Source organism: Letharia lupina, assembly GCF_014066315.1.
Source record: "Letharia lupina isolate WasteWater1 chromosome Unknown contig_17, whole genome shotgun sequence".
Classification (NCBI taxonomy): Eukaryota; Fungi; Ascomycota; class Lecanoromycetes; order Lecanorales; family Parmeliaceae; genus Letharia; species Letharia lupina.
Window position 1 is genome coordinate 139,785 of NW_023502986.1, and position 12,909 is coordinate 152,693.

Below are 12,909 nucleotides of genomic sequence, written 5' to 3' on the forward strand. Positions count from 1 at the left end.
GAATGAATAAACTCGGACTTACGTTTCTTCCATGATCAAACTCGACATCACTCCATGATTCCCCAGCCGACTCAACGTACGTACCAAGGCTGCATGTACTGCCCATCCTCAACATCCCGTCCCACACTCTCAACCTTTGGATCCACACTAGCATACAACGGATCGCGCGACTCCTGGTGTTCTGAGCTTAAAGCCTTTAGAAAAACAACCTCGCTTTCATGTGATTGATAGACTTACAACTCGCACTCAATGAGGATACAGAAATCTTACAGGTTGGCAGACTATTCCAACAATGGCAAGAATGGGTGTCGTTGTGTCCATTGTTTTGTGAGCGGTCAGAGCGCTTAGTACTCTGCAGTTGCGCGTATGCATTGATACATTAGCGTATCCTAATTAGTACTAGCGCAAGGCCCATGAATTTGCTGTCCAACCCCACCAAGGGGGGGTTGAAGAAGAGATATCAGCATTGACAATCCAATTTTCCATGATACTTCCCTTCGCCTTACCCCATCAACCCCGAAGATTACATACAAAGCCATCACTAGCCGTTAGGATCCAATGGCATTCGAGCATACCGCAGCTTGTACGGTGGCCTTCCCACCGGAGATCTGGAGGATCGTGTTGCGCAGCTTTGGTACGCAGCCCCAGGATCTCGTCGAACTGTGGACAGGATGCCGTGGGGTCTCCCGACATTTCAAGCACGAGGTCGAAGAGCTCTGCATCGCAGACTACCTCACCCGCACCCGGCTACAGTTCGAAATGACCACCACCCAACGCTTCAATGGAAACTCGAGGATTCAATTTCACGATCACCACGTACACACGGAATACAATCGCATTTCTGTGGACAGAGCCGGGGCAATCTTCCAAGCAAAAGATGACGACACGGCAAAGCTCCTCAAACAGATGCACAATGGAGCGGATTTTCCTGGGCCAAGTCATCTTGTGGACTTCTCGAGGCCATTTGATGGCGTCGCTCTGCCGGGAGTCTTCTTTCACGCGAATGGTGATGTCGAAGTTGGTTGGAGAGAGCTCTTTGCCGCCATTCTTGCCGAACTGAAGTATTACTACCGAACAGGTTGGATTCTCTTAAAGCTTCCCAGCTGTACCCTTAGCGCAAGAGAATCGCGGCACTTGCTATTATTGGAACGGTCAAGGGAAGCGGAGATGTTTGAATCCAACATGAGCAAAGCAACGCAAGCGGAGGCTCCTCGCGCGCGTGTGTTTCGCATGGTCGTTTCGCGTTTCTGGATAGAGACTGAGACCTAATTATAATTGAATTGCTCTTTGAAAACTGGTGATGGTTTGTGAGGATGCTAACGACTACTTGGATATATTCTGGCGGGTTCATTCGCATACAGATCCCACCTTCGAGAAGGAGATATTGTGCACAACGCAAGCACTAATGGACACGAAGGATTCTGGAGCAGACCATCACGCAATCAACCGCATGGATTCTTACCCAGTGGCCCAACAGATACTTTCTACATACCACTTGCCGCAGCAACCACCACGGCCTCAGTCTCATCGCACCAACAACCACAGCCTACACGCTCACTTTCAGCAACCCTTGTTCATTTAGCGCCGTCATTGTTATCACTTTCGTCCTGACTTCCACCTTCGCTTTCAAAGTCGTCGCTCTCCTCATCGTCGGCTCAATCATCTGCCTGATCGTCCTTGAAAGTGTCATCTTTCATTCTCTTCCCAGTAAATTGGTCATCCGAACCCGCATCTGAGTGGGTTCCCACTTATTCGAGGTCATTTGCATGGTCAGTAGACCCTCTTCTTGCGATCGGCAACACGTTATGCCCCGGTATCGGATCTTGCGGCACTGCACTTCTCATTCTGCTAGATTTAGTAATCGAAGCGTTCAGCCTGACTATTTGCAGCCGTCGCGATCTTGTTCGCAGAGACTCTGTGTACTTATGCACGATCAAAGGCTACAAACCAAATCATTGGGTCCAAAGATGGCCGAAAGATGACCTCAGCCTTTGTTTCCGTTGCTATTACCTCCGTCATTTTGCTAGGGATGTGGACCGTTGCAATTGCTACCTACCTTGACAGCTTGCCTGGAGTGGGGGACAAGAATGGGTTGGCACGCTAGAAAGACCGCTTGTTTAGGTGCAGGTTTGGGGAACGCTACCCCGCAAGATACGTACATTGCAGCCATTGAACATGGTTGCACTGCCCCGGAGTGGGGGAAACGATCACGATAAGGACAAGGCTGCAAGGCAACCACGGTTCGCCTTACTGATCCGTAGCTCCGGCGGCTAGAAGATAACCTCGAATGGTCGACGTCGAAACATTGGGAACCAATGAAAAGCTGTCAGTCTGCAAGCTTGACGTCTCCGCCATTAGGTCTGTCCGTTGGTCACTGCTAGTATTGCTGTGCATGCTATCACGGACGAGTCATCAGCACCAGGCTAGGAAAGAGTTAATCGACTCCACGATGGCCGGAGTGTGGGCGGCTATAAGGCTGTGCGAGAATCCTTCTCTATTCCCTGTCTACGAATATCTTTTCTCACATATTCATCGCTCGGACTTGTGTCGTTGCTTGACTCTCGATCCTCATTAGATATGGACCCTCTGTCAGTCTCGGCCTCGATAATCGGGATCACTACCGCAGCTGTACAAGTCTCGCGTCTGCTGAAGACATTCGTCGATGGTGCAAATGGAGCATCCACATCCGCACGCGGTGTCCTCATGGAAGTGACAGGCATCTATGCGTGCCTGCATCAGCTGCAAGGTTTCTTAATAGGAAATGAAGAAGCGGCTAGGCCCCGAAGATCTCTCATCATGATTGAGCAGGTCATCATTGTATTCACAGACTGTGTCTCCATCTTCTCTGAGCTCGAGCAGACACTCGAATCGCTAAAGACAGGGGAGCACATGCGATTAATAGACAGAGTGAAATGGGCGTCCAAGGAGGCTGCTATCTCAAAACTACTCGCACGACTTCAGGCCTCAAAGGCATCACTGAATTTCATGCTGACGATTTTGACTTGGTAAGCGGGTAATTGATCCGTGAGGTCGATCGACCAACACTGACGACCTGTGGTTGTTAGTACATCGATAGATTGGGCCGAAGCCTCGATGCGCAACCTCACCAGCCTAGTGCAGGAAGTGCTAAAGACAAACGTCAACATGGCTTCCCGGCTAAAGAATCTTGAAAGGATGCATCCAGCTCTAGCCGCCTCCTTACGTACATCGCAAAACGATACCGCCAGAAGCGAAGGAACTGAAAGCCGTGCCGTTAGCCGGACGACCTATTACAAATTCACCTTCGAGGAAGAGCTCGAAACGTCTCCGGTTTACAAAAGAGCGGGCATGAATCAAAGCAGATTCTCCAAATCTTCGACCTCCTCAAATGGCCCTTCGTGTTTGTCAGGCCTCAGTCTTTCAGACGTTAGCAATGTCTCCGCTATCGCGCTCCCGATATCCTCTATGGAGCTTTGGAATCATCACCGGTATCGACCCGACAATGCCGGGTCCGCAACCGCTGCCACATCATTGGATGCGTGGTACAATCCACCAGCGAAGGTGCATATGGCCGGGCTAAGCCCAATATAAGGCCCCAAATGCTGACACCCAACACAGAAAAGTGCCTTCATACGAACAGCCTACTTCAACGGCCAGTATACAAATCAGTACGCACAGTCAAAATTCACCGGACATCTGATATACCGGCGCTTTACCATCACCACGCCTCACTCTCCGCCCGTCTTCACCGAAGGAGCAATCATGCCACAGAGTCCGAAAGAGCTTGAGCGGATTGGCGAGGAGGCTTCCGAAAAAGATGAGAGGTTTGAACTCGAAGACACAGGCATCGAGAACGCAGCGCCGACGGAGCTCGAAGGCGGACAAATCGCCTTGAAAAGCGCTCTGAACATGGACGCATCCGATTTGCACGCCACCCCTGACGCAGCTCTGCGCTCCTCGCCGCAAAAGCCCCTACCATTATCGTCTCCTGAGACGTGGAAAGGCGGCAAGACGCTTGCTGCACGCCGTCGCAGAATCCGCAGTACCTCGCCTTTGATCAAGCTGACCAAGCCGCTGGCGGGTATGGGAGATTCGCGAAATTGGAAATTGTCAGTCTTGCATAAGTTCGATACGATACAATACACCTTATAACATTGTCATCAACCTCCCCATCAGCAATAACTTATTTTACCGGTCACGTCTATTGGTTTACTGCTTCGCACTTCGAATGCAGGGCCGAACATTGACGCAATAGACTCAGATTATCCAGGTCTGATAGGTGGCTGTCCCTTCACAATCCGTAAATACCATTCCTTTCAACCTAACCTCCATGACTTGCGGCGTCAGTCTCTTTGCGACATTGGTGTGTTGTCAAAACCACTTCTTCAACCTGCTCAAACTAGCAAGATAAGACCTAATATCGATTGGCAGATTCGCGGTGGCCATCTTGGCTTCCAACTGTAGTTATCGCGGTAGCGATTGCGGTCTACATGCTCGTACGTTAGATTGTATTGGCCGTATGGAACATCACAATGCATATCAAGAGGACAAGTCCTAGGCTGCCCATACAAGCACCACGGCACCGATCCAGTTCGGCACATGATCGTGATTATTGAGTTGAAGGCGCCAGGCTATGTAATTGTCGGCGTCACGAGCCTCGATTTCTTTGACAGACTTCGTTGACTGGATCCTCCTGTCAATCATCGCAAAGCTCCCTCTCTCAGTAACGTTCGATTGCACGAACATTGATCACCATCTTATACCTCCTCCCCTCAAAATGAGGAACCGCTACTTCTACGCCAACCCGAAACCGATATCCTGAAGATTCACAGATCCCTCGCGGTCACGCTGTTAAATGACTGCATTGCCAAAGGGACTTTGATGGCGGCCCGAGTATCCAGCCTCATAAGTTAAGGTCAGTAAAAGGCCGTTCGATGAGTTGTTGTCCTGGGCCATATCGCTGCTAGACGCAGAAGAACTTGTGTTGACTCGAGTTCGAGAACCCAGAACAGGATTTGGAAAAGAAGTATTGCATTGCATTGCATAGGACCAACGAACTTCTTGTCACAGGAAAGCTTGAACCTGGCTAGGGAAAACGCCCGTATGACCGTGTATCATACATACTTGGAGCCCCAGAGACCCATGATCTTCACCAACCTTCAGGACGCGAGTGAGTAGGCGCCTGCACAGTGCTCGTAGTTAGCGGTGATTGGAGAAACTTGACGAGTGCTTTGTATCGAAAGCCTATAGAAGTCGCTGAATACGTATCGCACGATTCATCAAGCAACAAGCGGAGCTTTCCTGGGCTGAAAATTCCAGATTTTGCAGGGAGTTTAGACGAAAAATCCTTTGATCTAGAGGCCTGACGGGAGAAGAATTTCGTCAACATCATGGAAATCCGAGTCTGCAGACCTTCAAATGGAGCAGTTCTAGGATTGAAAACCCGTGCTTTTCCCAGAAGATCAAGCGTCAGAGCTACTCAGTGCAGCTCGAAGAAGGACTCCGCTCATCCAACAATTCCTACGGTACGCCAAGCCCGGACAGTAGCCGTGTCTTCAAGTGCCTGAAGCAAGGAAAAGAAATGATGAGCGCGCACGTGGTGTCCATTTGAGAGAAAAAGGCGGATGGTGTTTAGGTGACCAGTCGACCAGAGGCGTGGAGGGGATTAGCGGCGAAAGGACGAACGCAGATCACAGGGATGAATGGACGAGTTCAACAGTGCTCGATGATTTGTCTTTCGAGGAATACACGGATCGTATTGTCAATGGCGAAGGCGTACATCTTGACGAGCCAAAATCAGTGGCTTCCGCATGAGTGTGAGGGTTGAAAAGGAAGAAGAAGAAGTGCTTGAGTGGAGAATCAGCGGCGACGATGCTACCGTCGACCGTGTGAGAGGAGGTGGCCCTTTCTTGAAGCTCGGAGCATGTCCTTAGCGCTCATTACGGGATGGTGGAACGCAGAAAGGCTTCAAGTGCAACCTTGTACGCAACGTAGTTTTAGGAGCGGAGCCCATCAATTCCGACACTCTAATGACTGAAAGATCTTCTGATGTTCTGATGCTGCTGAGTCTATGTCTAGAGCAATGCAGCTGCCCCAGCATGTCAATGATGAGCAGGTCCAAAGACCAACGGAAGTAACGACAGGTGTTATTCAGAGAATGGAGATGGAGTGGCGGGAAGTGGTACATCCTTTTGAGCTCCACAAGGAGAAGGTGGAGGTTACTACGACTCCAATGGACAGAAAGTACGAGTCCCGCAACGAGGGGTCAATTCTGGGAACAAGCATACCCAAGAATGTTTGCGTCATTACGCTTGTTTTCTACCTCGTACTCCTGCCGTTGCAAGCAAGCGAGCATCTGGCCATACTCAAGTTGCTGTATGCATCTGACCCATGAACTTCGACAACATCAGCCGCTTTCCCCCCACAGAGCCATTGGTCGCTTCTTCGCTAGACGTTGCTGTGACATCCAATTTGATCCAGCTGCCTACCCTCTGTATACTCCCATCTCCCGGGCATGGGTTCCGCTGCCTGTGGACTGCCAGGCTTGAAAGCGCAAGATATGTGGATCTCGAACGTCTGTTCAGCGCCAGTCATGCAGAAAGGTCATCAAGCCACAGGGGGCATGTCATTGTTGAATCACCGCTGCATGACTGGCTTTGCAGCACGTTGTTTGGCGCGTCTTCTGTTCTCGGCACCATGAGTTTTGATTGGGTCTTTGTAAACTGGAGGACTCCTATCACTTTCAGGGCACATTGCGGTGGCTGTAAGTTTGACATCGGTGTCTTGACTTTCGACATCTCCACTTGTCGTGAATTGGCGGGAAGCAATGCTCAACGAAGACCACTGGCTACATGAGGAGTCCCCCAGTGATTGAAAGACAGAGCAAGATTGAGCAGAGTTCACAGTAAGTCTTGTAATCTATTGAGATCCTTTCTGCTTGCAGCTTGTTTCATTAAATTCCCAATGCTTCCAGAGTTGTGCTATAGGCCCCCAACTTTATGCATGTGCCGAAGTACTGAAGCTATGTACATTGCGATCTCCCCGGAGTTAAAAAATGCGCCATCAGCCGACTCTGTGGACTAGGAAAGCTGGAAATATATACAGCGTAGGGCCCATGTCTCCCATTTCGTGCGGTTCACCAAGGGTCATAGCTCCCAGCGTGTGTGTGTTTCGTCCGTTCCATGCCTTACTCCATTCACAAACTGTAGCAAGTAGTGGCACAGGTCATCAGCCAGGTAACTCATATGGTTCTAAGTTCCCAATGTCGTCAACGGCTTCAAGCTCTAAATCACTGCCCGAGGTGTAGGGAACAAGTTGGCAAGAGGAAGACCAGCAGGTGCATGTCTTGCTGTGGATCGCAACTGCACAGCCGACAACCAAAGCACCAACCCCAAGGATATATTGCGCTAGCGTAAAACCGCCTGATAGGTCGTTGCGACGTATGGAACGCCACAAAGCCGGGACTAGACTACCCACGATTGTAAGGAAGCCAAGAAAGATAAGGATATAGCATGCGCGTATCCTTTTGAAGACTAACAGACAGCAATTTTTCAATGACCGGTGTGCTGGTAAGTCCTGCTTGGAATATGGCAGCCACCTTTGCTCTGCTGTTGGGGAGGAGAGTGTATTTTGCGGCCGTGGTTGTAATTGTGCTGAAATGCCTCGTACTCGAGCCCGGGCTTCCGCCTGCCAGTAGATATCAAGAAAGCGTCTCGACTCGCCTTGAGGGTAAGGATCTGATGCGTCTGGGGACCCGGAGAGACCGAGCGAGGGTCCACATCCTGGCGGAATGGAGATTGTTGGGTGATTGTACCTCCCGGTGAACTCGCTCGCAAAAGAGTGCCGGCTCTCAGGGAGGTCTACAGTTGCGATGTCGTATTTGATCGATGTCAGTTGTGTTCTCAGCCTCTCAATGTTGCCTTTCTTCCTTATCCATTGCCGCCAGTGATCGCCTCCGATATGCTCACCAGCTTTTGTTAAAATATGCTGAAGAAAGCGGTCGACTCTGCTAAGATCCTTCATGAGCTGTCGTCTAGTCACATCCTCTCGAGATGATGGTAAAATTGATGCATTGAACAATGATGCCTGGACAAGATGGATAGCTCTCTCAAGCTCAGTAATCTCGGTTTGGAGACAGCTGACCTCATTCGGAAGATCCCTGAAGGCTTCGATAAATGTAAAACACAGATGTGCGGTGGCAGCGAAGCCGGCGACCGCGGATAGAGGATCCATGGTTGGGGACACGGAAATTGAACAGCGTCAAACAAGACACGCAATATGTTCACCCAGCAAACCTCAGACTATACTTATTGGGGAGAGAAGCAGTCGACTTAGCATAAGCTAAGTAGGAGATGGTGATGGTGCGAAGAGAAAGGGAAGAGATCCAAGTCTGACTGCACCACCAGCACAGCCTTGTTGAGCCTTCAGCCTTGGGGAAGGGCAAACGCAGTATGCTGCCAAGGAAGGCCACGGCAGGCGCTACTCAGCCAATTGAATTGAGGTCCCTTGTTCATAGGGCACGATATTTACACGATGCTCTGTACCATATTATTATTTATCAGGGTCTGAAACATAGATATCGCTGCTGCTCGTTGGTTAATGCCTGTACGCCAATGATCCCTCACAGAAATCCAGTGTTCTTATAATTCGCGGGATCACGAGTGTCCCTTTCACTCCGCTGTCAATCATGTTGATTGAATGTTTACGAGAAACAAAGGTAGCCTCGATCCAAGGCAATGTGTCGGAAAAGGTGGCAGTCGAAACAATAGACATACTTCAAACATCGACAAATGCAGCAGGAACAAGGACGCTTCTCGACTACTGTTGAACACTTGGGTATTGATGGCTGATATTCATGTAAATTCTAGGACATTTCGGCGCACCATTTTGCCAAAAATTACGCTCAGCCTTACAGACAACGCTAGGGAAGCGCCAAGATTTCGCAGTGGCACATCATTTTTCCACATCTTGCCCGCCAAAGTTGAACCTTCTGTCAAACATCTGTGTCTGATACCACTGCACGCATTAACGAGCCATCACAATGCCTCAAAATGATTACATCGACCGGCATACAAAGCTTCATGGAAAAAGGTAAGCTCTGCAATCCCCACACCCTCTTTCCATCCCCACTAACCACTCTTCACAGACTGGACCATGACGAACGAGTCCGAAAGCGCACCGCCCGAGAGGCCCACAAAGTCGCAAAAGATTCACAAAGCTTCACCGGGCTACGGGCGAAGCTCTACCAGAAGAAGAGGCACCATGAAAAGATACAGATGAAGAAGCAGATCCGGCAGAAGGAGGAGAGCAATGTCAAATCGGCAGGCCCCCAAGAGCCATCCTCTACGCCTTTACCTCAATACCTACTCGATCGGAGTCAACCTAGCAATGCGAAAGCATTGTCGAGTGCGATTAAGAACAAGCGGAAAGACTCGGCGGCGAAGTTCAGTGTGCCGTTACCGAAGGTGAAGGGGATATCGGAGGAGGAGATGTTCAAAGTGGTGAAGACGGGGAAGAAGACCGCTAAGAAGGGATGGTGAGTGCGATCCGGGGCATCCCTGGCAAAGAGTCTTTGGACTTCTCACAAACAACCCGGCTGTGCCTTGGGGGCTCGGCATTCGCTTGGAGAGAAAGCTACTGACCTCGAACCTACAGGAAGCGAATGATCACCAAGCCAACATTTGGTACGTGCCTAAGCCTATGTTCCAGCAAATGGGTCATACTAATCGTCCATTTGTAGTTGGACCTGACTTCACCCGTCGAGTGGTCAAGTACGAGAGATTCATACGGCCGATGGGTTTACGATACAAGAAGGCTCATGTTACACATCCCGAGCTCAAAGGTAAGTTGCAAATTACAGGCAACCGGGAGTCCTTTCTGCTGCCGTTCAAATCCCAAAGCGACATTGGATTCCCAGCTGCATTAATTAGAAGCAAAGGGTTGCTGACTCGGAGGACGCCAATAGTAACCGTTCAGCTCCCGATCATATCAGTCAAGAAGGTAATCGACCAACACCTTCCATCAATATACCTGCAACGTTGCTGACGCGAAACACAGAATCCGCAAAATCCTATGTACACACAATTGGGCGTACTCAGTAAAGGCACAATAATCGAATGTAATGTCAGGTATGCTCTCTTCCCATGCCCACACCATAACGAACGAGTCGTATCTAACGCATCTACCATCAGTGAACTAGGGATGGTAACAGCAGGCGGCAAAGTGATATGGGGCAGATATGCTCAAATAACCGTAAGTTCCATTTCTCTCAAAGGGGTCAAAACGCAAGCGAGTCTGTCCTGACGTCCACATCAAGAACAACTGCGAGATGGACGGCTGCGTCAACGCAGTCCTGCTCGTATGAAACGCACGTCCGGTGAATGAGCGATGCCTTTCGCATAAGACGGCCGCCGTCCTGGCGTCCCCCAGCGAGGCATACAACAAGGCCCAAGAGCTGTCGAATCCAGAACGGCGGATCTGCCCAGTGGGGCCGATTGGTGGATGGAAGCAGAGGATGTAGATGATACCCATAGAGATTATTCGAGACGAACACGATGACGCTATAGCCGTTCTGCTTTACAACAGTACCCGTGCTTGCTTTCCTGTGCTCCGTTTCGCCTTTCCAAGAAACCCTTCCCCCACCCCCCTCCCAAAAAAAAGAAAAAGAAGGAAGGAAGGAAGGAAAATACCAACACGAGGCTCCCAAAGAAAGGAAAGGATAGGATAGGAAACACGCAACGTGGATAGCATAGCATAGCCCGGGTGAGGATGGACCTCGAAGGCGGACAGGATCAATAACATGATCTGACTTCGAGAGGAGGGTTCGGAGATTGTTGTGCGGGTAGAGAGGGTAGAGTACCGGTGTAGGTAAGAAGACGGATCCTATCTGGCTCCGGCTCGTTGCGTGCATGGATCTGATCACTACAATGACACTGTCTGCCGAATACCGATCAAAGAAGGAGCCTCTTGGTAGATTATCTTCCGTTGAGTGGGATAGGGGTGCTTATTCTAGAGAGAGGTAGGTATTGATTGATTGATTGATTGATCGATCGGGCCGCTGCATGGATAGAGGAACGAGGGGGGAAGAATCTCGTCGTGGACCTCGTTCCAAATATCGTGCCGAAAAAACGACTTCAATGCATCATCGAAGTTCGAGCGCCTGGTGTGATCTGTACATGGTTTACAATTCATCTTTATACTCCTCCTGACTTCCCCCCTCGTACTCCCCTCCATCCTCGCCATCCTCATAGCCTTCCATGTCTTCTCCATCCTCGTCACTATCCACCACGCCTCTCAACTCCCTCTCCCCATCCACCTCAAAGACTTCCAACCGCCACCCTTTCCCCTCGGCCATCTCCTCCAGCTCCCTCCTCGCCGCATCCACCACACTCGGATCCAGTCCCAGTTTCTTCAAATCCTTGTCGCTCAGTTTTTTAACCTTGCCTCCTTTCTCTCTCGGTTCCTGGCTTATCAGCTCCATGACATTCATTTTGTCTTTGTTATTGCCATGCATGCCATGCCCGTGACTCCCCGGTTGCATGTTCTGGGGTGCTTCGAGTCGGTTGCCTTCGCGCCCGACGAGTTTCATGCCGCCGACTTCGATGCCGCCGACTTCGATGCCGCCGACGATGGGTCTGCCGCCTCCTTCGGCGGTTGCGGCGGTCTCGCCGACAAGTCTTCGCTCCGCTTCCCCTCTCTTTCTCCGTTCCCATTCAGAGACATCTTCTTCCTTGACCACTTCGCGACAGACGATGCCCTCCGCCTTCTCCTCCCTCGGCGGCAGGAACGCCACATCGTTGCACAGCCGCGGCGTGTACACGACCATCAAGTAACTACACGTAGACACCTCTTTAATCCAGCCAATGCGGTCTACGCTCTGCGGATGGCAGTGGAATTGAATCTCCACTCGTCGCGGAGATCCCGTTAGATCGCAGGTAGTACCTCCTGATAATTTCTGACTCAGATATCTCGAGGAGCTCGTCCCCTTGGCTTGGATCTCGGTCGTCATTCCCTCCTCCCCTTCCTGCGGGGGCAGTCCAGCATCCCTTCCACCATCGACCCCATCGACATCCTCAAATCGATTCCTGACCTCTCCGAACTTGCCCAGCACATAACTCGGAGTGGCAGGATCTTCCACGGGGGGGAATATCGGTGTCCCTTTCCCCGGCGGTAGTTGGTGGAATTGTTTCACATGCGTATTATAGCAAAACGAATAACTCCACCATCCGCTGATGAAGTAGAGACAGCTACCAGACATAGATCGCAGAAGATCGTAACCGCGATCAGTGGCGCGCGCAAGCTCAGCAGTCTCTTCGGAGGCTGCACGGGCTTGGGTGGTGGTGTTCGTGGAAGGAGGCGGAACAGACGGTATGGAGCAGAGGTAGGGTTTGTTGTGAAGCATCATACGCTCATATGTATCGGACGGTTGAGCCGAGTCTGGCTCTGGGGAATTAGGATCGGACAGTCTCTGAGAGAGCTCGGCGGCGGGTTCGGGGGTCGCATCTTCCGAGGTGGTGGAGGCGGTTTGGGCTGTGGAGGAGGATCGAGAAGCTGCTTCTACTATCCGCGACTCTGCTTCTGTGTCTGAGATGAAGGTATCGGAGAAAATGACTTCGTACTGCGGCATGTCAGCGAGACATAATTATTCCGGGCTTTCTGGAGGGCTCACTTGAGGATATGCAAGCAAATCGTCAGTAACGCTGAAGACATGAGGACTGCCGTATGCTAGACTGGCAGCCACCAGCCACATCAATCGGCGCTTCATCTTGCCACATGAATAGAACGGTAAGATGGTTGGAAGTTGAAGGTGGCTTCTCTTATTTGAAACCCCGTTTGATAGGGCTGGGCCGAGGTCGATCTTGATTGCTGCCAAGACACTTTTGTCTCAACGGAGAACAGTCCGCTACTACTCACTTACCACTGACTGATCAA

General features: G+C 50.7%; 5 protein-coding genes across 5 annotated transcripts; 4 read left to right on the forward strand and 1 right to left on the reverse strand.

The window, feature by feature from the left end:
• Nucleotides 1–558: 558 nt before the first annotated feature.
• Nucleotides 559–1,582, forward strand: HO133_003226 (uncharacterized protein; the record flags this gene model as incomplete). Its single annotated transcript, XM_037294149.1, has 2 exons — nucleotides 559–1,219; nucleotides 1,362–1,582. The coding sequence occupies 2 exons, from the start codon at nucleotides 559–561 to the stop codon at nucleotides 1,580–1,582; spliced, it is 882 nt and encodes a 293-aa protein (XP_037149530.1).
• Nucleotides 1,583–2,577: 995 nt separating this feature from the next.
• HO133_003227 (uncharacterized protein) lies at nucleotides 2,578–4,131 on the forward strand (the record flags this gene model as incomplete). The annotated part of the gene is made up of 3 exons (XM_037294150.1): nucleotides 2,578–3,005; nucleotides 3,066–3,540; nucleotides 3,598–4,131. 3 exons carry the CDS (start codon nucleotides 2,578–2,580, stop codon nucleotides 4,129–4,131), a joined length of 1,437 nt encoding a protein of 478 aa, XP_037149531.1.
• A 1,658-nt stretch (nucleotides 4,132–5,789) lies between these two features.
• Nucleotides 5,790–6,373, forward strand: HO133_003228 (uncharacterized protein; the record flags this gene model as incomplete). Its single annotated transcript, XM_037294151.1, has 2 exons — nucleotides 5,790–5,867; nucleotides 6,068–6,373. 2 exons carry the CDS (start codon nucleotides 5,790–5,792, stop codon nucleotides 6,371–6,373), a joined length of 384 nt encoding a protein of 127 aa, XP_037149532.1.
• A 2,646-nt stretch (nucleotides 6,374–9,019) lies between these two features.
• HO133_003229 (uncharacterized protein) lies at nucleotides 9,020–10,342 on the forward strand (the record flags this gene model as incomplete). The annotated part of the gene is made up of 8 exons (XM_037294152.1): nucleotides 9,020–9,069; nucleotides 9,125–9,514; nucleotides 9,634–9,662; nucleotides 9,719–9,820; nucleotides 9,944–9,978; nucleotides 10,036–10,106; nucleotides 10,170–10,230; nucleotides 10,295–10,342. The coding sequence occupies 8 exons, from the start codon at nucleotides 9,020–9,022 to the stop codon at nucleotides 10,340–10,342; spliced, it is 786 nt and encodes a 261-aa protein (XP_037149533.1).
• Nucleotides 10,343–11,158: 816 nt separating this feature from the next.
• On the reverse strand, nucleotides 11,159–12,742 carry HO133_003230 (uncharacterized protein; the record flags this gene model as incomplete). Its single annotated transcript, XM_037294153.1, has 2 exons — nucleotides 11,159–12,595; nucleotides 12,647–12,742. The coding sequence occupies 2 exons, from the start codon at nucleotides 12,740–12,742 to the stop codon at nucleotides 11,159–11,161; spliced, it is 1,533 nt and encodes a 510-aa protein (XP_037149534.1).
• Between the last annotated feature and the right edge of the window lie 167 nt (nucleotides 12,743–12,909).